General features: G+C 43.4%; 1 protein-coding gene across 1 annotated transcript in view; it reads left to right on the top strand.

Annotated features, from left to right (window-relative positions):
• The window catches only part of cacnb4a (calcium channel, voltage-dependent, beta 4a subunit), a 172,276-nt gene that overhangs the window by 89,928 nt on the left and 59,915 nt on the right, over positions 1-22,433 (top strand). The window contains exon 6 of the mRNA XM_059971180.1: positions 16,570-16,599. Coding sequence (XP_059827163.1) covers positions 16,570-16,599 — 30 coding nt within the window. The remainder of the gene's footprint in view (positions 1-16,569; positions 16,600-22,433) is intronic.

Below are 22,433 nucleotides of genomic sequence, written 5' to 3'. Positions count from 1 at the left end.
CTAAAATGATATATCTACAGCACAACAGTAGAAATCTTAACTAGGGTGTTACATACATGTAACTCGTGATGAATTAGTTAAACAAACAAAGAATGCTTAATCAACAGTATACTTACAAGATTACTCAAATGTTAAAATATTAAACGCGCAGTAGTGTAACATTCAGTTTAGCCAATAGATTTAAGTCTCAATTTATAAATAGATTAATCGGCTTAATGACTATGTAAGACTTAACTAATTGATGTTGAGATGGTAATTTTTTGTGATTGTTAAATGATGTTAATGACACCCACTTGGCAAGTTTTGAGTGAATTTCTAATATCAAAACTGATTTTGTGTGAATTCTTCTGACAGATTGCGTGGAATCTTGCTTAGTGAAAGCTAACCACATGTACTGATGAGAAGCAATGGAGGTGATGGACGATGGTGTTGACTTGTCTCTGGTCCATCACACACAATTAGTTTAATCATGTTAACATTGAATGGAAGGGGAACAGTGTTGCTGCTTGACTGGCTGAATTGGCAGTATAACCATGTGTGACTGAGTTCAAACATTATATAGTTCATCTACTAAATTGGCAAACAATTTCCAGGAGGTTGAAAGGAGAAGGTGATATTGTGAGAACCAAAATTCTATGATGTGCAAGTGTATGAAAACCATACACTGATGGAGTATGTTTCCCATGTCTTGTTTAAAGCTATTGCGCAGAAACTGAAGAATTAATTTGAACCAAGGCATTGGAATGAGCAGCTAATTTGGAACGAGAATACAGAAAACAGGATGAGACAATTAATGGACATATTGTTTAATTAAATATCTGTTCTTTACATTGCAGTTGTGTCTTATGTAATTTAGTGTGCGTCGTTGATAGAGCAACAAATTTAGTCAAAGCTGCTGTGTAGGCAAGACCTGATAATGTAACTTTCACATAAAATGTTCATCTGATGGAAGTAGAATTCCAAATATTTGAGAGAATTTTGACTACCAGAAGTCACGGAGAGCCACAGAAAGTGAAAGGTTAAAAAGCAAATCCAAAATGCCCAAGGGACAGTTCAGTCAATTGCAACTGTTGTAATGGCCATCATTTACATCCACCTTGTCAGGATGGAACACCCAAGAATATGTGTTGTCAAATGGAAGGTCACATTTCAACAGCTTGGAAATCCAAGGCAAATAAAAGAAGAAGGAATTACGTTAAAAATTCAAAATAACAAGGGGAACTACATACTTAATTTAGAAATATGCATTAACAGTACAGACAAAGATAGAGGTTAGTTCTATTTGTCACAGGTACATTGAAACATTCAGTGACTGTGTCATGTGCACAAAGTCAAATCAGTGAGGATTGTGCTGGGCTGTCTGTAAGTGATGCCACACTTCTGGTACCAATGTAGCATGCCCACAACACATGAACCCTAACTGTACATCTTTTATTTTGAAATGTGAGAGGAAACCAAAACACCCCAAGGAAACCCACAAGGTCACAGGGAGACCAGCAGTAGGAATTGAACCCTGATCTTACAGCTGGTGCTGTAATAGTGTTACGCTAACCATTACACTGCTGTGTCACGACTGGGGAACTGGGAATCTATAGAATCTGTGCTGCAAAGAGTAGCAGCAGCAAAGAGACACCCTTTTCAGCTAAACTCATTGATTAACGGCCTCTATACTGACATGCAAATTGATACAAGTACAGAGTGCCATATTGAGCTAAGATGGAATAATAACTTGTAAGTCGTACAGTCGTAAAATGGCATGGTAGCATCATAGTTAGCGCAACACTTTACAGGACAAGCCACCCAGATTCAATTCCCACCGCTGCCTGGAAACAGTTTGTATTTTCTCCCCATGACTGTGTGGGTTTCCTCCGGGTGCTCCAGTTCCCTCCCACAGTCCAAAGTTGTACCGGTTGGTAGGTTAACTGGTCGTTGTAAATTGTCCTGTGATTAGGCTCAGATTAAGTTAGGGGATTGCTGGCCAGAATGGCTTGATGGGCCTATTCTGTGGTGTATCTTAATTTAGACTGTTAAATATGCCAGATACCATTAAACAAAAGCACATTCATACATTGCAATGTTTGTTTAAGAAGGCTTCAAAATGTGTGTAGAACCAAGTATAGAGGAGAAACACAATAAATGATTGAATTAAGTTATTTTCAATCAGTGCAGTGCTAAACATGAGGTGAAATTGGCATCAAGCAATGGTACAGGTATGTTACAGATAACAAAAAATAGAGACTCTCACAATGTTCCACTATTCAAGGATGAAGCAATTGGAATAATAGGTAGAAGTCCATTAGTTTTAAACCAGGCAGAGCTTCTGTCCTTTTTACAGTTCATAAGCTGCCTCTAGCAATTTTTATCTGTTAGGTATTCCTTCTATTATAGAGTTATCAATAAATTAAGTACAGGACTTCCAAACGCAATCTCTTATGTCTTTAAACAAGACATGTTTTCAAATTGCAAAGTAAATTTATTATCAATGTACATATATGTCACCATATGTAAATCTGATATTCATTTTCATGCTCAATAAATCCAATAACCATCATAGAATGAATGGAGATTACACCAACAGAGTGGACAACCAGTGTACAAAAGACAAAAAGCTGGGAAAATGCAAAAAAAAAACAATAATTTGTAAATAAGCAATGAATATCAAGAACATGAAAAGAAGAGTCCTTGAAAATGAGTTGTGGAAACATTTCAATGCTGGGGCAAGTGAAGTTGAGTGAAGTTATCCCCTTTGGTTCAAGAGCCTATGGTTGAGGAGAAATAACTGTTCTTGAATCTGGTGGGGTAAGTCCTGAGGCTCTTGTACCTTCTTCCTGTTGGCAGCAGTGAAAATAGACCATATCCTGGGTGGTGGAGTTCCCTGATGATGGATGTTGCTTTTCTGCGACAACACTCCACGTACATGTACTGAATATTGAGGACTAGACTGTATTTACTACTTTTTGTGTTGTACCTTGTGAGATTCCTCAGTGTGTTTCTGTGTGCTGGAGAGTGTCCGGGTGAGATTCACCAGGATGCTGCCTGGATTGGAGGGCGTTAGTTATGGTGAGAGATCAGTTAGGCTAGGTTTACATTTTCTAGAGCAAAGAGGTTGAGTGATGAACTAATAGAAATATATAAAATTATAGGAGATGTAGATGGGATGGAGAGAACATAGAAAACAGGGCATTGAATAGTGCAGCACAGTACACGCTCTTCACCTCAGAATGCTGTGACGACCCTTTAAACTCATCCCAGATCAATCTAACCCGTCATTCTCACATAACCCTCTATATTTATTTCAACCATGTAGCCATCCAGAGTTAGTTAAACATCTGCAATGCATCTGCATCTACCACCAACCTGGCTGTGCAATCCATTCTTTCAGCCTGTAAAACCCTATCTCCCACCAATACCTTCTTCCAGTTACCTTAAACTTATGCCCCCTCATATCTGCCATTTCCACCTAGGAAAAAGTGTCTGGCAATCCACTTGATCCATGCCTCTTATCGTCTTGTACACCTCGATCAAGTAACTTCTCATTCTCCACTCCAAAGAGAACAGCCCTAGCATGCTTCCTGGTAAATCTCATCTGCACCTTCTCTAAATCTTCTACGTCCTTCCTATAATGAGGCAACCAGACTGAACACAATACTCCAAGTGTTGTCTAATCAGAGTTTTATAGAGACGAAATATTACCTCACACCTTTTTTGGCCTTTTGGCCTTCATAATTCAATATATTGATTGCAGGAATTAGGATGCTCTGTGGGTGATGTCTAGGAGGCTGGTGAGGCTAAATTTGGAATATTGTGTGCAGTTCTGGTCACCTACCTACAGGAAAGATATCAAAAAGGTTGAAAGAATACAGAGAAAATATTCAAGGATGTTGCTGGAAATTGAGGACCAGAGTAGTGGGGAAGATTAAGTAGGCTAGGACTTTATTCCCTTGAGTTCAGGGGAATGAAGGGAGATTTGATAGAGGTATGAAATAATTATGAGGGGTATAGATAGGGTAAATGTCCAGGCTTTTTCTACTGACATTGAGTGAGACTAGAAATGGAGGTCGTAGGTAAAGGGTAGAAAGTGAATCATGAGTGGAAACTTCTTTACTCAGGGTGGTACAAATGTGGATTGAGTGGTTAGTGGAAGTAATGCATGTTTGATTGTAACATTAAAGAGAAGTTTGGACAAGTACATGCATGGGAGGGTCATGGAGGTCAATGGGCCGGATAACAGTTCAGCACAAACTAGATGGGCCAAAGAGCCTATTTCTGAGCTGCACTGCTCTATGGCTCTTGAATTTTATCCCCTGACTAATAAAGGCTAACTCTGGACCGACAGACATGAACCCCAAGATCCCTCTGTTCCTCCACACTCTCAAGAATCCTGTTACTAATCTTCTACTCTGCCTTTAAGTTCGGCCGTACAAAGTGAATCACTTCACACTACTCTGAATTGAATTCTATCTGCCCCTTCTCAGCCCAAGTTTACATCCTGTCAATTCCCATTGTAATCTATGACAACTTTCTATACTATCCACACCACCACCTACTCTTGTGTCATCTGCATACTTACTAACCCATCCTTCCAATTCTTTATCAAGGTCATTTATAAACATCACAGAGTAGGGATCTCAGAACAGATACCTGTGGAACACAACTAGTCAGATACCTCCTGGCAACATATGTTCCATCAATTACAACCTTCTGTCTTCTATGGACAAGCGAATTCCAAAGCCTCTCAGCCAAGTTTTCCTGGATCCCATCCCTCCTGATTTTCTAAATGAAGTTATCATGGAACTATTTTTTGGATGCTTTACTAATATCCATATATATCAAATCACTGCTCTACCTGCATTAACTTGTCTTGTCACTTCCTCAAAAAAGTCAGTCAGGCTCATGAAATATGACCTGCACCTCACAGATAGACGGAGTCTTTTACTCAAGGTAGGGCTATCAAAAACTAGAGAAAGTAGTGGTTGATATCGAGAATTTGCTGCCAGAGGAAGTGGTGAATCAGATATTTAGACAGGCACAACTAGTTGTGATCCTACAGGGATCAATGTTGAATTGAAAAACAGTCAAGATGGGCACAGTGTGTTGCAGAGTCCATTTCTGTGCTGTACAAACTGTAACTACTTTGATGTCTGAAGTGAAAATCTAATCATCACGTCCATTGAGGATTTGAGGGATTTCCCATGACTATGTCTGAAACCGCAGTTGTGCTTCACTGTTGAAAAGGGTTTAAGAGCAGCCACTGATATGATGAACAGAATTTGACTGGTGTACAGACCGGATACTGAAACCTGTCTACAAATGTTGCAATGAGCTGGTTATGAAAAGAGGTGCATAATGTGAGGTCATTTGAGAGTTTGACCAGATTTCATTCTGAACTCAGTTGAACTATCAATATGAGAGCAGTTTCGAAAGCTCCACTTGCCTTGTTTGAACACAAATCATTGGTAAGTAATTACAATGTTTTATTTATTTATTGAGATACAGTATGGAATAGGCCCTTCCAGCACTTTGAGCACCACTGCTCGGCAACCCAACATTTAACCCTAGACTAATCACAGGACGATATACAATGACATAAACACGAGAGACGCTACACATGCTGGAAATCCAGAGCAACACACAAAAAATTTTGGAAGAACTCAACAGGTCAGGCAGCATCTATGGAGAAGAATAAACAGTCGACGTTTTGGGCTGAGACCCTTCTTCTGGAAAGGAAGGGGCAAGGCACCAGAATAGAAAGGTGGGGGAGGGGCAGGAGGGTAACTGGAAAGTGATAGGTAAAGCCAGGTGGGTGGAAAAGGTCAAAGGCTGGAGAGGAAGAAATCTGATAGGAGAGGAGAGTGGGCCATGGGAGAAAGGGAAGGAGGAGGGGGATCTAGGGGGAGGTGGTAAACAGGAGAGAAGAGGTAAGAGCCTGAAGTGGGGAATAGAAGGAGGATGGGCACGGAGGGAAGGTGACAGGCAGGTGAGGAGAGGTAAAAGGTCAGAGTGGGGACTGGAGGAAGAGGGGAGGGGGAGGGAAAAATTTACAATGACCAATTAACCTACTAACTGGTACATCTTCAGACTGTGGGAGGAAACCGGAGCACCTGGAGGAAACTCACACATTATATGGGAAGGACCCACAGAATTCTTCCAGATGATGCCAGAATTGAACTCTGAACACTGACTCCCTGAGCTGAGGTAGCATCCATGCTAACCACTCTGCTACTGTGGTGACAACTTACAGTATATGAGCAAGTTGTCAAATAAGCCACTAAAAACCTCCTTCATGTCTCGGTTATGGCCTATAGCATCTTTTCAGAAAGTTCCTGTGGACTTGTAATGAAAAAGAAATAGAGTTTTCACGGTTGTGGTTGATAGACTTTCAAAGTGGATTGAAATAAACTCACAAATTCGTGTACAAGTATTGGCATATAGTCAATATTTGAACCTCTGTGTGCTTGAAGAGTAATTTCTGAAAGTGGCCCTGAGCTTTCATCTATACTGTTTGCAAGTTCATGAAGTGGAGAGGTATTAAAGATGCGGTCGTTTTTGGTACCACTTATATGGCAGTATGAAGAGCTACTCAATCTAAAGAAAATGCATCACAGAAACCAGCACCTCATCCCACTAGGTCTAGCTGGCCATCAACCACCTATTTTTATTTATACTACATTAATCTCATTACTTTGATTTCCTCTAAAATAGTGGACATCTTTCTTTGAACGGCTTCCGTGGTTTTCTTTGTTTGGTGGCTGTTTGGAGAAGACAAATCTCAGAGCTGTATACTGCATACATACTTTGATAATAAATGTACCTTGAATGTTGAAGATTATCAATAATTACAGAGAAATCTTGATCAGCTAGATAAGTAGACTGAGGAATGGCAAATCGAGTTTAATTCAGATATGTGCAAGGTGTTGCATTGTGGGAAGTCAAATCAAGGTAGCACTTTCACAGTAAATGGTTTTAGAACAGGGGGACGTTGGTGTACAAGTACATGGCTCCCTGAAAGTGGCAACACAGTTAGACAGGGTGGTTGAAAGTCTTTTGGCATGCTAGCCTTTGTTGGTTAGGATATTGACCCTGAAGTTTGGAGGTCATGTTACATATACAGTACTGGGAAAAGGTCTTAGGGACATATATATAACTAAGCTGTCCAAGACTTCTGCACACTACTGTATTTGTCAATGTGGAGAAGAGAGCAAGTTTATAAATCTGGTTGGGGCAAAGGATGTAGTGAATGACAAGACTGGAGTGCCACAAGATGGCAGAGAAAGTGAATCAGGTGTGGGGTGGCATGGGTGCAGATATGCCCAGCCCTGAGACACCGGGCAAGGTCATTTGATTCAAAACAATTGTTTTATTCATCGTTACAGAATGTCACTCTGGTGCTTCCTGCTCCATCCCCTTTCCCTTCCCTTCCCCTTTTCCCCAGTCATGATTCACCTCTCCCTGCTCCCTTCTCCACGTTTGGAGCATTATACTCAGCTTTTGTCACCCTGCTATAAGAAAGGTGTTATTAAACTGGATAAAGTGCAGAAAATTTTCACAAGCACGTTGCCAGAAGGAATTGAGCTATATGGAAAAGTTTTGACAAGTTAGGACTTCATTCCTTGGAGTGTAGGAGACTAAGGGATGATCTTATAGAGATGTATAACTTCATGAGGGACATAGGAAGGATGAATGCATTTAGTCTTTTTCCCAGGGTTAAAGAGCGTAGGTTTAAGATGAGAAGGGAAAAGTTTAACAAGAAATTGAGGGGCAATTTGTTCTTACACACAGAGGATGATATCTAAGTGGACTGAGTGGACTGTTCGAGGAAGTGTTTGAGGCAAATACTGTACAGAAACAACTTCTAAAAAAACAAGTGCATGGATAGGAAAGGTTTACAAATTTATGGGCCAAATGCTGGCAGATGGGACTAGCTTTGACGGGAATCTTGGTTGGCATGGTCTGGTTGGGCCAAATTTGATGAAGGAAGAAATTCTTTATTTTCAAAGCAGAAGCAAACAGTCTGAAAGTTGATTCAACACCAGAGTTGCAACGAAATTAAGAAACCTCAGAAAGCTGCCTCTTAGACAAGATTTGGTGCTTCTGTTATGTACATATTAAATAACATAAATGCTAGCAGTGCAGTGTCAGCAAGTACATGATTCTTTATGAGTATCCAAACGTGAAATACACAGTTTGCCTGCTTTAGCGATAACATACCATCCTCATTGTTCAGAGTATTTGGTCAGTACCAACAGCTTATGTCAAAAAATGTAAATAATTTAAGCATGTTTGTGGTGAACTACATATACCCGTCTGGAGACACCCCCCCCCCCCACCCGCTGACTGCTCCTGTGGCTCCTCCCACAGACCCCGGTATAAAGGCGATTGAGGCCTGAGCCCTGCCCTCAGTCTCCAGGATGTAGCATAGTGGTCAATTGCTGCTTGTTCTTTCTTCCAGTCAATAAAAGCCGATATCTCGCCTCACGTCTCAGAGAGTTATTGATGGTGCATCAATTTTATTGACTGGAAGTTTAAAACATGGACACCATTTTACGTCCGGTAAAATTAGACCTTGATCCACAAGACTCAGAAGCAGCTCTTGCCTTTCAACTCTGGCTTGCATGCTTCCAATCATACTTGGAATAGATTCCAGTGACTGAGCCTGCCACAAAGTACATAATATTACTATCTAGAGTAAGTCCGAAAGTATTCTCCCTTATCAGGGACCTACCGACCTACCAAGGGGCACTGGACGCCCTTAAAAGACAGTACCTGCGGCCGGTGAACACCGTCTACGCAAGACATCGCTTAGCGACGCGACAACAGCGACCCGACGAGACGAGCGCCGGGTTTCTCTGAGCCCTACAGACGCTCGTCCGAACTTGCGACTGCAAAAGTCTGACAGTGTAGCAGCATTCGGAGCTGCTAGTATGAGACGCCTTTGTTACGGGGATCAGGTCAGTGTACGTGCGCCAGCGGCTGCTGGAAAATGCTGATCTTACCTTACGCTCAGCGATCGAGACGGCCGACACGCTGGAGGCTGCTCTGCACAATGCTGATGCTGTCCAGCCACGCGATCCCCCTCCGGTTCCGTGGACACCTCAGACCCCGCCACTGCCGGTTCCCACGAGCGAATTCACCACCGCTGCTGCCTGTCGCAAGTCCGCGCAGTGTTACTTCTGCGGACTCGAAATGCACCCCCGAAAACGCTGCCCGGCCCGAGAAGCGACCTGTTCCAGCTGTGGGAAGAAGGGCCACTTTGCCAAGGTCTGTAAGTCTAAACCACTAGCGGGGTCAGGCAGCACTGTGTCTGAGACGTGGGGGCCGCCATCTTGGTCGCCACCATCTTGTCTGCCTGCCTCGTGCGAGGCATGGGGGCCGCCATCTTGCCTGCCCGGATGGGGTGGCCATCTTTGTCGGCGCCACATCGCCCCGCCCCCAACCCACCAGTGCTTACCAGGCACCAAGACGGCGATTCAACTCTGGCCTCCGTAACCCTCAACCAAAGCGCCCCACACCAGCTTGCAAGGTCAATGATGGACATCCTGGTGGAGGGGCACAGGACTAGCTGCCTGTTTGACATGGGCAGCACTGAGAGTTTTATTGACCCGGACACGGTGCAACGCTGCAGACTCGTGACACGGCCGGTAAGCCAGAGAGTCACCATGGCTTCTGGGTCGTATTCTACAGACATCCGGGTGGGTTGTGTAGCGACATTGGTGGTGCAGGGCACAGAATATCGGAACCTTGCGCTACTGGTCATGCCTCAACTGTGCGCGCCTGTGCTATTGGGGCTGGGCTTCCAGAGCCACCTCGAAAGTGTGATTATGGCATATGACAGGCCCCTCCCACCACTCACTGTCAGGAACCCTCAGTTTTGTGGGACTTCGTCATATACCCCGCTACTGACCACACACACACACACACACACACACACACACACACACACACACACACACACACACACCCGCACATCCCACCCAGCACCATGCCGACAGCTGCACTACTGACACCACTTGCAGCCTCTCCACCCTCAAGAACCCTCCACCACTGCTGTTCACCAACCTGACCCCCGACTGTAAACCTGTGGCAACTAAGAGCAGGAGGTACAGCGCGGGGGATAGGGCCTTCATTCAGTTGGAGGTGCAGCGGCTGCTCAGGGAGGGGAGCATTGAGCCAAGCTCAAGTCCTTGGAGGGCCCAGGTGGTTGTTGTTCGGACTGGGCAGAAAGTCAGGATGATGTGGACTATAGCCAGACCATCAATAGGTTCACGCAGCTTGACGCGTACCCCCTACCCCGCATCGCGGATATGGTCAACCAGATAGCTCAGTACAAGGTGTACTCGACAATAGATCTGAAATCCGCTTATCACCAGCTCCCCATCCGCCAAGAGGACCGCCCCTACATCACCTTCGAGGCGGGCGGCAGGTTCAATCACTTCCTGCGCGTCCCCTTCGGTGTCACAAATGGTGTCTCTGTCTTGGAGGGAAATGGACCGGATGGTGGACCAGTGCCAACTGAAAGCCACGTTCCCATATCTGGATAACATCACCATCTGTGGTCGCAACTGGCAGGATCATGACACTAACCTCCAATGATTTTTCCAAGCGGCCAAAGCCCTGAACCTTACTCATAAAAGGGACAAGTGTGTTTTCGGAACTACCTGACTCGTTATCCTTGGGTATGTCATGGAGAATGGGGTCATTGGCCCAGATCCTGACCGTATGCGCCCCCTGTTAGAACTCCCTCTTCCCACCACCCTCAGAGCCCTCAGACGGTGCCTGGGCTTCTTTTCCTATTATGCCCAATGGGTCCCCCATTACGCAGACAAGGCCCGCCCCCTGGTCAAGTCTACCACATTTCCCCTCTCTGCCCAGGCCCGCGCGGCCTTCAGCCGCATTAAAGGGGACATTGCCAAAGCAACGATGCATGCAGTGGACGAGACCATTCCCTTCCAAGTAGAGAGTGACGCCTCCGATTTTGCGCTGGCTGCTACTCTCAATCAGGCAGGCAGGCCAGTAGCATTCTTTTCTCGTACCCTTCAAGGCCCTGAAATTCGGCACTCCGCGGTGGAGAAAGAAGCCCAGGCCATAGTGGAGGCTGTTAGGCACTGGAGGCACTATCTCGCCGGCAAAAGGTTCACCTTGCTGACCGACCAGCGCTCAGTTGCGTTCATGTTCAGCAACCAACAGTGGGGCAAAATCAAAAATGATAAAATTTTGTGGTGGAGAATAGAACTCTCCACCTACAACTATGATATCCTGTACCGGCCTGGAAGGCTCAGTGAGCCCCCTGATGCCCCTATCCTGGGGAGCGTGTGCCAGCGCACAGCTCGACCATCTATACGCCCTCCATGCACATCTTTGCCACCCGGGGGTCACCCGATTTTACCATTTTGTGAAAGCCCGGAACCTGCCGTACTCCCTTGAGGACATCAGGACGATGGCCGGGGACTGCCAAGTCTGCGCTGAGTGCAAACCGCACTTCTACCGTCCTGAAAAGGCGCAATTTATCAAGGCCACCCGCCCCTTTGAGCGACTGAGTGTTGACTTTAAGGGCCCCCTTCCCTCCACCGACCGCAATGTCTACTTTCTCAACATTATTGATGAGTATTCGCGGTTCCCCTTTGCCATCCCCTGCCCTGACACCACTACCACGTCCGTCATAAAAGCCCTGCGCCAGCTCTTCACTCTGTTCGGATATCCCTGCTATATCCACAGTGATAGAGGGTCCTCCTTTATGAGTGACGAGCTGCACCAGTACCGGCTGGCAATGCTACTAGTAGGACCACGAGCTATAATCCCCGGGGAAATGGACAGGTGGAGAGGGAGAATGCCACAGTGTGGAAGGCCACACTTTTAGCCCTTAAGTCAAAAGGGTTGCTGGTCTCTCGATGGCAGGAGGTCCTCCCCGAGGCACTCCACTCTATCCGCTCCCTGTTATGTACGCCCACCAATGCCACCCCTCACGAGCGCCTATTCTCTTTTCCCAGGAAGTCTGCCACTGGGACCACCCTACCAGTTTGGCTGACGTCCCCAGGGCCAGTGCTGCTCCGGAAACATGTGAGGAGCAATAAATACTCCCTGCTGGTCGAGGGGGTTCACCTTCTACATGCGAACCCCCAGTATGCTTACGTGGTCTTACCTGATGGGCGGGAGGACACGGTCTCCGTCCGCGACCTGGCGCCCGTAGGAGCAGCAGACCACTACCCCGAACACTCCACGGTAACTATGAACCCTGTACCCGAGGCGACACCACGCACACCAGGCCCTACACAGACTCCTCACGACACTCCCATACCGGGCATCTCGCACGCGCATATACCAGGTGCCTCGCACACGTATGAGGGATCACTGACGCCTAGTGGGCTGACACCTCCAGTCAGGCCGGAACCAGCACAACCACCGTCTCCTGTGCAATCACCACCGGTGCTAAGTAGATCGCAGCGACAGACTCAACCACCTGATAGACTTAATCTGTAAATATACTTGTAAGAAACTTCGCCCCATGGGGACTCTCTTTTAAAACAAAGGGGGGGTGGGTGAATGTGGTGAACTACATATACCCGTCCGGACATGCCACCCCCCCACTGACTGCTCCTGTGGCTCCTCCCACAGACCCCGGTATAAAGGCGATTGAGGCCTGAGCCCTGCCCTCAGTCTCCAGGATGTTGCATGGTGGTCAATTGCTGCTTTTTCTTTCTTCCATTAATAAAAGCCGATATCTCGCCTCACGTCTCAGAGAGTTATTGATGGTGCATCAATGTTGCAATGGAAATAGATGATTACCTATTTGCTGTGATCGAAGCCTTCATGAAGACATTAAGGTGTTGTACAAGATTGTAAAACCTTTGGAAAAAAAAGAGTTGAATGTGCATTATACTGTATTATGCCATAAAACTCTTGAATAAAGAGGGCCGAGGAACAGTTTAATAGAGCTGAATTGTGTTGCACATCATCTAGATAGCAAAACCTTTCACATTAATGGAACTGAAAATGTGTTGCACAGAATCAGAATGTAAACCTCAAAGGAAAGCCATTGAAATAAAAAAGTGAACATGATGTGCAGTAATAGACTGTAAGGCTCAGAAATATTGTTAAAAAATATTGTATGGTATGGCATATTTTAAATCAAGTGAAATGAAATAAAAACATGAATCTGTGCTGTACAGATTATGAATCTATGAAAAGAGAGGGTGATAAGCGTATATTATACTCCTTTATGTTGTAAACTTTAAATGCAGGGATCTATTAATACAGAGCATAGATACTGCAGGTGTCAGAACATTCAGATTTGGCCTCAGTGGGGGCGGGGGGGGGAGAGAGAGAGAGAGAGAGAGAGAGAGAGAGATGGGTTGACAGTTCACAGAATTTAAATGTGAATTTTGTAGAGTTTTAAGGGCAACAATAAACACCATAAGGATAATGCGGCTGTTAACTAAAACCCTCAAACTGAAAGTAAAATGCCAACACCACGGCTGAAAGCAATATCTAAATACTAAATGAATACTGCTCATACCCAGCATCAGTCAAAATGGTAGTCTAGTTCTCAAAGAGCAAGCAGGGAGTGTAATGTTGCTGTGCAAGCACAATTGCTGAATCTGCAGCGCAGCCTGCCCATTGGACCACATAAACCCCGCAGCCGAATCCGTGGTTGTGACAATTGGCCATTCAGCGCATGACGTTTATTAATCTTAGTGCTACAGCATGGAGTATGTTCTCCCAGTCCTTTGGACCATGCCACACCTACTCGATTAACGCCAGCCTAATCATGGGACAATTTACAATGAGCAATTAATCTAGTCAGTACGCCTTTGAGGAAACTGAGTGAGGGTGAGGAAACTGGAGCTCTGGGGAAAAGCTGTGCATTCCACAGGGAGGAGGTACAGACTCCTTAAAGAATGGCACTGGAGTTAAACTCCAAAGTCTGGAATGCCCAGAGCTGTAATCTTGTCATGCTAATCACTATGCTACTGCTGTGGCCAATCTTAGTTATGCCAACCTTTTAACCTACTCTAAAATCAATCTAACCCTTCCTTCCTATGTAGCCCTATTATACAGTCAGTGCATGAACTTATGAAAATGAATAGTTTGGTTTATTCAGTACATTAACATTTTCATCAAATATTAATGACTTGAAATTTAATTTTTATAAAAGTCATCGGAGAACAAGCATTTTACTTCCAGAGTACTTTCCAATATATCTTATGGAGTTTGGGCTGCTAATCATGAAAATCACCATGAAATTTTTCTATTATGCACCATTTTTTGTAACCACCTGTATTTGTTATTTCAATTAATAATTCAAGTCATTTACAACTTTGCCCATAGTGTAAGCTGTGAAGTTTCCTATCTTTTCCAGGCATGTCTGAGCATGCTTAGGCAGGGTGGACACGATGTAGCAGGACAGATCTTAGAAAGGCTATAAAAGCATCTCGCACACACCATTCTATGCATTGTGTTTACAGGTACATCAGTTTGTGATCATGTTGAAGCACATGCTCTATGCACATTGCATGCTGTTTGTACTCATTATAATAAAGTAATTGTATTTTCAGTAGTATTTGTGATAGCAAAATGTCTCACCAATGTTGCAACAGCCGCGATACTTTGTTATATTTGTGGTGGGTATATACTTAAATCTCAAAGACGGGGCATGACTCTTCTTATGAAGAAATCCTATGAGCGCTATTTTGGGTGTAAAATTGGCGACCAGGACAAAGCCTGGGCTCCTCACATTTGTTGCACTCCTGCATTCCCATTTAACCTTCTTCCCCACGAATCTTGGCACTGTCAGTGATGAGCGTGGTGGAAGGTTTCACCAGGATATTATAGTCATGGGGAAACAGCATCAGGGCAACTGGAATCGATAAATGCTGGCTGATTATTGTTGAATAGTTAAGCAAGAAGCCTTAAACACTGAGTACAAATGAAAATCATCAGCAAAGCATCTTTACCTTAGTTGAACTATTGCAAAGCATCAGCACTGTTAAACACATTATATTCAATAAAAGTTAATTTTTTGTTTCTCCAAATTATGTTTGTGTTTAGCTTCAAGCAGTCTATCATAAACAAAAAAAAAACAATTCCTAGGGAGCAACACTTTTGAAAAAAAATTGCTGTCCGGTGAAACCTACTTACAGAATCAGGGTGAAATAAAAGGCCAAGATAAACTTTCTCCATTCATTAGGCATTAATTAAGAATTACTACTCGTGTTGGGGATCAGTGTTATGGTAGGGCTGGGGGTAAAGCCATGCATTAAGTCAGTCAGGCTCCTGCCCAACACTCAGAGGAAGTTAAAGCTCAGCCGAGCAATTTTGGAGGCGGCTTGCTGCCAAGAGCAACAGAACAACATCTTGGAGCTCAGCACGATTATCCCCTCCAAACTCATCACCAAGCTTTAGGACCTGGGGCTCTTTACCTTCCCCTGCAATAGGGTACTTGACTTCTTCTTAGGCCACGATCAGTGAGGATTGGTAAAAACACATCCTCCTTGCTGACTGTCAACACAAGGCTGTTTGATTAGCGCCCTGCTCCACTCTCTCTACACACGACTGGGCGGCCAAGCACAGCTCCAGTACTACCTTCATACTGGCTGACGACACTACTGTTGAGTGAATCATAGGTAGTGACAAGTCAGCTTACTGGAGTGAAATAGGTCACCTGGTTGAAAGGTGCTGCAACAACAGCCACTCACTCAATATCAGCAAAACTAAGGAGCTGATTGTAGCTGCAGGAAGGGGGAAGGGGAAGAAGACAGAGGATGCCAGTAGACATACCAGTCTACATTGTGGGATTGGTGATGAAGAGAGTCAGCAGCTTTAAATTTTTGGGTGTTAACATATCAGATGACCTGTCCTGAGCCCAACACATAGATACAGTTGCAAGAAGAGCATACCAGCATCTTCAGGAGGTTAAGGAGGTTTGGCTTTTGAAAGAACGCACTGTTCAAGAGAAATTTGGATAGATACATGGAAAGGGCAGGGGTATGGAGGGCTGTGATCAATGAGAGTAGGAAGTTTAAATGATCTGGCACAGACGATGTGGTCTAAATGGCCTGTTTCTGTGCTGTACTTTTCTATGACTCAATGACACCAACAAGCTTCTACAGAGGTACTGTGGAAAAGCTGGCTGCTTGAAATTTCAATGAACAGAGTAAATTTTATTATCAAAGTACATATATGCCACCATATACAACCCTGAGATTCATTTTCTCATGGACATATTCAATGAATCTATAGAATAATAACCATAAACAAGAGAGAATCTGCAGAACTGGAAATCCAAGCAACACGCACAAAATGCTGGAGGAGCTCAGCAGGCCAGGCAGCATCTATGGAAAAAGCACAGTTGATGTTCTGGGGCGAAACCCTCTGGCAGGACTCCTAATAATAACCATAACAGAATCAATGAAAGAACACACTAACTGGGTGATCAACCAACTATGGAAATACAAAAAGAAGAAATAATAATAATAAATAAATATATAAGCAACGAATCTCAAGAACATGAGGTGAAGAGTCCCAGAAAGTGAGTCCATTGGCTGCGAGAACATCTCAATGATGGGGCAAGTGAAGCTGAGCAAAATCATCTGCCATGGTTCAAGATCCTGATGTTTGAGGGGTAGTAGCTGTTCCTGAAGCTGTTGGTGTGGGTCCTAAGGCTCCTGTACCTTCTTCCCGATGACTGCAGTGAGGCTCCCTGATGATGGATGCTGCTTTCCTACAATAGTGTGGTACAGCAATTTGAATGTGCAGGAACATATGAAACTGCTGACATTCGTGGACTCTGCCCAGTGCATCATGGGAACATGCCTTTCCTTCATTGGTATTATCTACAGGTGGCACTGACTCATGAAGGGAGCATCCATCGTCAAAGATCTCCACCACCCAGGACATATCTTTTCGTAGTTGCTGTAGAGGAGGAGGTACAGAGGCCTCAAGACCCACAGTACCAGGTTCAAGAACAACTACTTCCCTTCAACCTTTTGGTTCTTGAACCATCTGACACAGCCATAATCACTATGGTTTGGCAACATTATGACCATTTTGCACTAACATGGACTTTGTTTCTTTTTCATCCTAATTGTGTAAACTTGTAAAATTTGTAATAACTATGTTTAATTTATGTTTTTTGGTGAATGCTGCTTATATGATACTATGAGTTTGTGATGCTACTGTAATTAAGTTCCTTGTTGCTGCTGCACATACAGGAGGGCCATTTGCATATGACAATAAATATCACTTTGAAGCCTAACTTTGACCTTGAGTAGTAAACATCAGAGAGTTGGTTTCAGTGGGTCTGCTGTTCAGGGAGATTAGTGGATCAGAAAAGAGAACCTAAATTCAACTATTCAGAGTGCATTTATTATCAAAGTATGCATGCAGTTTACAACCCCAAGACTCGTCTTCTCACAGACAGTTACAAAATGAAGAAAACCATGGAATCAGTTCAAAGAAAAACATCAAACCCCCAAGGCACAAATAAAGAAGAACAAATTGTGCAAATGGCAAAAAAGAAAAATGATGATCGAAAAACACAGAATATAAGACATTAAACCACAAAGTCAACAAAACAGTCCAGAAATGTTCAGTTTCAGCTCAGTGCAGTTCAGTCTAGCACTGTGTTGTTTGTTGACTCAGAGTCAATCCACCCCAATTGCAATCGCACAAAATAACAAGAAAAGGAAGAACCAGAAACACATCATAACATGAACTGCCAAGTCCAGTGCACAAACTACGTTGATTAAACTTTGCCCAAGACCCCAGCACCATCCTCCAGCAACAACGAGCGAGAGGGAGAGAGAGACTGACCACCGCGGCAACTTCCTCTGGGAGCTGAGAGTGTGAGAGAGACTAGTCACTCACATGCAGATGGCACTCAATACCTGCTCATCATCCGCTCTCATCCTCACTGATTTCAATCTTCCTCAATACTTTAATCAATGAGATCAGTGAGAAATTGAGTCAGTCAAGGGCACACGTCTTGTCTCCAGGCTTCTATGCCTCCAGTCCGCACGCTTCACTCGAATCCTCACTGAACTCACTCGGAGACAGCAAAGCACCAGATCGCTCAATTGGCCAGAAGGCACACCATCGAAATGTAAATCATAGCTTTCAGTAGTAGCAGAATCAGATTTGAAAGAAGAAGAATTAAAAGAAATCAAATAAGTGATTTTGTGAACTGTCTGAAGAATGTCACCACTGATCGTGCTGTTTGCTGGCGCAATCTTCTTCCCTTGAGGGTTCTGGAGGTTTCCCCTTTCCACTGGCATCCTCTTCTCTAGCACATTGATTGTTTTGTCAGTTTAGTTATGTATAGTTTTTCATATAATCTATCATTTTTTTCTTCATTTTCCTGTAAATGCCCGTATGAAAATGAATCTCAGGATGGCATAGGGTAAGACAGATGGACTTTGATAATAAATTTACCTTTACTTTGACTTTTCTCTCTGCAGGCTGGTTCTCCAAATAGAGGCAATTAAAGACAACCCAGAAAATATTTTTTAATCAGAGATTTGTGCCTGTCTGAATAAACTATTACACAGGGCCATAGATTAAAACCAATTGAAGTAAATGAAAGGGCAAAGGATACTTGGAACAATAGAGATTTGGAAATAAGATATAGAGTAAAAGCATTCCAGGGCCATCCTGGAATGGAGAACCAAAAAATAGTTCTGACATTTCCAGTCCCCATAAATGGAACTTCTCTTTTTGTTTTAATTTTAAAGATTGGTTTTCCTGGAAACTGTTTTCCACAGCTGCATATCCAGATGGCCGATTACACAATTATGCTTTGACAAATGACCTTTTTTTCAAAAAAGAGAGCTGGTGGAAGATTATAAGAGGAGTGTTTAAAATTTTCCTAAGAACAACTCAAGTTGTAACATACACAAAATGCTTAAAAGAAACTTAAAAGATTAACAATATTGTAAAAATCTCAGATTTTTGGTATTTCCTAATCAGTATGTAGAGTAAGTTTTTCATAAAACTTTGTAAAAATTAATAACATTTGTCAGGGTGATCATTTCTGAGATGCCTCCATCGGTTGGGGTCGACCATGGATGTTGTGTCCTAGCTGTCTGGATACGCAAGCCAGGGCAGTACGATATGGGGAGCAAGTTGTTGCCCGTGTAGCAAGCTCATCCTCTCTGCACATATGATGAACCCAAAGGAATGTCAGAGACCTATACAGTTTGGCATCAGGGTTGTCGCCGTAGATGCCAGTCGGTGTTGAGCTCAATGTAGGACTGCATTAGGGACTCCAACTCCAGATCTTTTCCATGGGGTTTACTCCTGAAGCCTTTCCCATGAGTGAGCATAGCTGTAAGGCAGAAAAGGTTTGAAATCAGAGTTTTCCATCTCCTAGATGAGCTGCCAACCATGGCTGACAAACCCCATCTGCCCAAAGTGACTGATTTTAAGGTCTTTGCACCTTCTCCTGTCAGTAGAAATAATTCTGCTGGGCTTAATAGCTAAGCCACACTTGAAGACCAGAAGCTGTACTTGGATGTCAGAGGCTAATTGAAGTGCAGGCTACTTGGAGTGTTTAATAGGTAGTGAGAGCTTATCTCCTTTACCACCCCCAGCTATAACAAACAAGGAATCTACGACCATTTAGTTAATGTAAATTACCAAATAAATAATATTGCTGGTGTAAAACTTAGATAAATTCACAAATTATCAAGCAAAAGTTAGAAATGTGTGTAGTTTCTAATTCTCATGTATATTTCCAGCCAAGTTTTTTTTTAACTAAGCATTGTAGGAGGTTATTTTTTTATATCCAATTGGTCTTTTGGTATTTGGAGAATCTAATGATACATGTAAATATTTGACTTCTGAATCTCAAATTTTATCTGACATACCAGATACACAATTATTTTAGAAAAATTACAGTGTCACTAAGGCGCTGTCAATGTTGGTACTAACTACTGTCCCAGAGACAGATTGACAATTATTGAGGAGAGTAAGCTTGTTTGGGTTGGGCACTTGCTCATGACCTCAAGTGAGTTTCAGATGGAACCAATAATGCTACCTGACTGTTAATAGCAACAATAACATCAATTTCTGTAACATAGCAAATAAACGTGGCAAGTTTCTTCACATGAGTGTTACAGTCAAACAAAATTTATACGAAGAAACTTGGGAAATAAAGACTTTTCAAGTACAAAGGATTAACCAGCTTCTAAAAAGGAAGAATCTGATATGTTTAGGAAGGGATTTCAAAATGGTATGGCCTTGATCGTTGAAGGCATAACTGCCATATGAGAGGAATTAAACTCAGGCATGTTCAAGAAGTCAGAACTGAAGGACTACAGATATCTCAAAGGATTGTAGAACTGGAGGTACAATGAGCCGGGCTGTGGAGATTTTTGAAAACAAGAAAAACTGTTTTATTATCAAGTCATTGTTCAGATGGAATTTGATATTGATTAACAAGCAGAGAGATGATTGGAGGATGGCCCCTAGTCAGAGTGAGGAATCCAAAAATTATAGGGAGTATGCAGCGAGGGAAGACAACCAGAAGTGCATTGCAATAGTTGAGTCTGGAAATAACAGACATGGCTGATTGGAGACAGAGGTGGATGATGATAACATGGGAGAAATAACTAGATTTAACAGAGGGACATAAATTTAATAAAATAAACTTCTGACTGGCAATTTCGGTGGTAACATACCCTGGTTCTATTCTCTTGATGTGGCTGCATGGTTTCCATCGAGAGTGAAGTCACTGCCTAAGGTACGTGTTGGGTCAGGAATAAACATATTTCCCAAAATGTGGTCGAGATAATTAACAGATTTGCAATTGTAGTTTAAGCAGTCACTCTGGGTGGCAACAGGATGTTCTAATTATTAAGATTATTTTGCTCACCTCCCTATATGACTTAAGTGTATGCACACTGAGTGCTGAATGGGGCCATATTGTGAGAACAATACTGTGAATTCAATGCTGCGGTGAAGATATCTTGCACTTGAACCTGAGGCTAGGACTTAAAGTAGCATCTATTGTCTAGAACAGTGACTTTCAAACTTCTTTTTTTTAGGATGCTCATTTTAACCAAATGATTCACTCAAATGAACCAATAATAGCATGGTTCAGTCTGCAGACCATTTGATCAAGCAGAGGTGGAGACACAATTTTTTTTAAATCACCACATTGGCAATCTCAGTAAGATAACTACTGATTTCAAGGAGGATTTCTGTAAGACCATAAGACATAGAAGTAGAATTACACCAGTTGGTCTGTTGAATCTGCTCTGCTATTCCATCATGGCTAATTATGATGCCTCCCAACAGCATTCCCCTCCCTTCTTCCCTGGCCTTCACAGCCGTCTGTGGCAATGAATTCCACAGATTCACCCCCTTTGGCTAAAGAAATTCCTCCTCATCTCTGTTCTAAATGATATCCCTCTATTCTGAGGCTGTGCCCTCTGGTCCTAGACTCCCCCACTATAGAAAACATCTACTCTATCTAGACCTTTTAACATTAGATAGGACTCAAGATGCCCCCCTCATTCTTCTGAACTCTAGTGAATACAGTCGCAAAGCCATCAAATGCTCCTCATATATTAACCCTTTCACTCTTGGAATCAGTCTTGTGAACCTCCTCTAGACCCGCTTCAATGTCAACTTTTATTCCTTCTTCCCAAAGTGCATGCCCATACACATCCCTAAGGTATATTCCATCTGCCACTTTTTTACCCATTTTCCTAATCTGTCCAAGTCCTTCTGCAGCCTCTCTACTCCCTCAGCATGATCTGCCCTCCACCCAGTTTCATATCATCTGCACACTTGGCCGCAAAGCCAGCAAATCCGTCATCCAAATCATTGATATGTAGCATGAGAAGAAGCAGAACCAGCACTGACCCCTTACGGAACACTACTTAGTCACCAGCAACCAACCAGAAAAGATCCCCTAGATTCCCACTCTTTGCCTCCTACCAATTGCCAATATTCTATCCATGCTAGTATCTTTCCTGTAATCCCATGAGCTCTTATCTCGTTCAGCATCCTCATGTGCGGCACCTTGTCAAAGGCATCTGAAAATCCAAACAGCATCCACTGACTCTCCTTTGTCTATCCTATAACCATATAACAATTACAGCACGGAAACAGGCCATCTTGGCCCTTCTAGTCCGTGCCAACGCTTACACTCACCTAGTCCACTGGCCCGCACTCAGCCCATAACCCTCCATTCCTTTCCTGTCCATTATTTCTACTATCCTGCCTGTTATTTCCTTAAAGAATTCCAATAGGCTTGTAAGGCAAGATTTTCCCTTAAGGAAACCATGCTGACTTTGGCCTACTTTATCAGGTGCCCTATAATATCCCAAAACCTGGTCCTTAATAATGGGCTCTAACACCTTCCCAACCATTGAAATACAGATAATGGGTCTATAATTTCCTTTCTTCTGCCTCTCCTCTCTCCTTAAAGAGTGGAG

The sequence above is a fragment of the Hypanus sabinus genome, chromosome 5 (genome assembly GCF_030144855.1).
Source record: "Hypanus sabinus isolate sHypSab1 chromosome 5, sHypSab1.hap1, whole genome shotgun sequence".
Classification (NCBI taxonomy): domain Eukaryota; kingdom Metazoa; phylum Chordata; class Chondrichthyes; order Myliobatiformes; family Dasyatidae; genus Hypanus; species Hypanus sabinus.
This window is presented reverse-complemented; position numbering and strand designations above follow the sequence as displayed.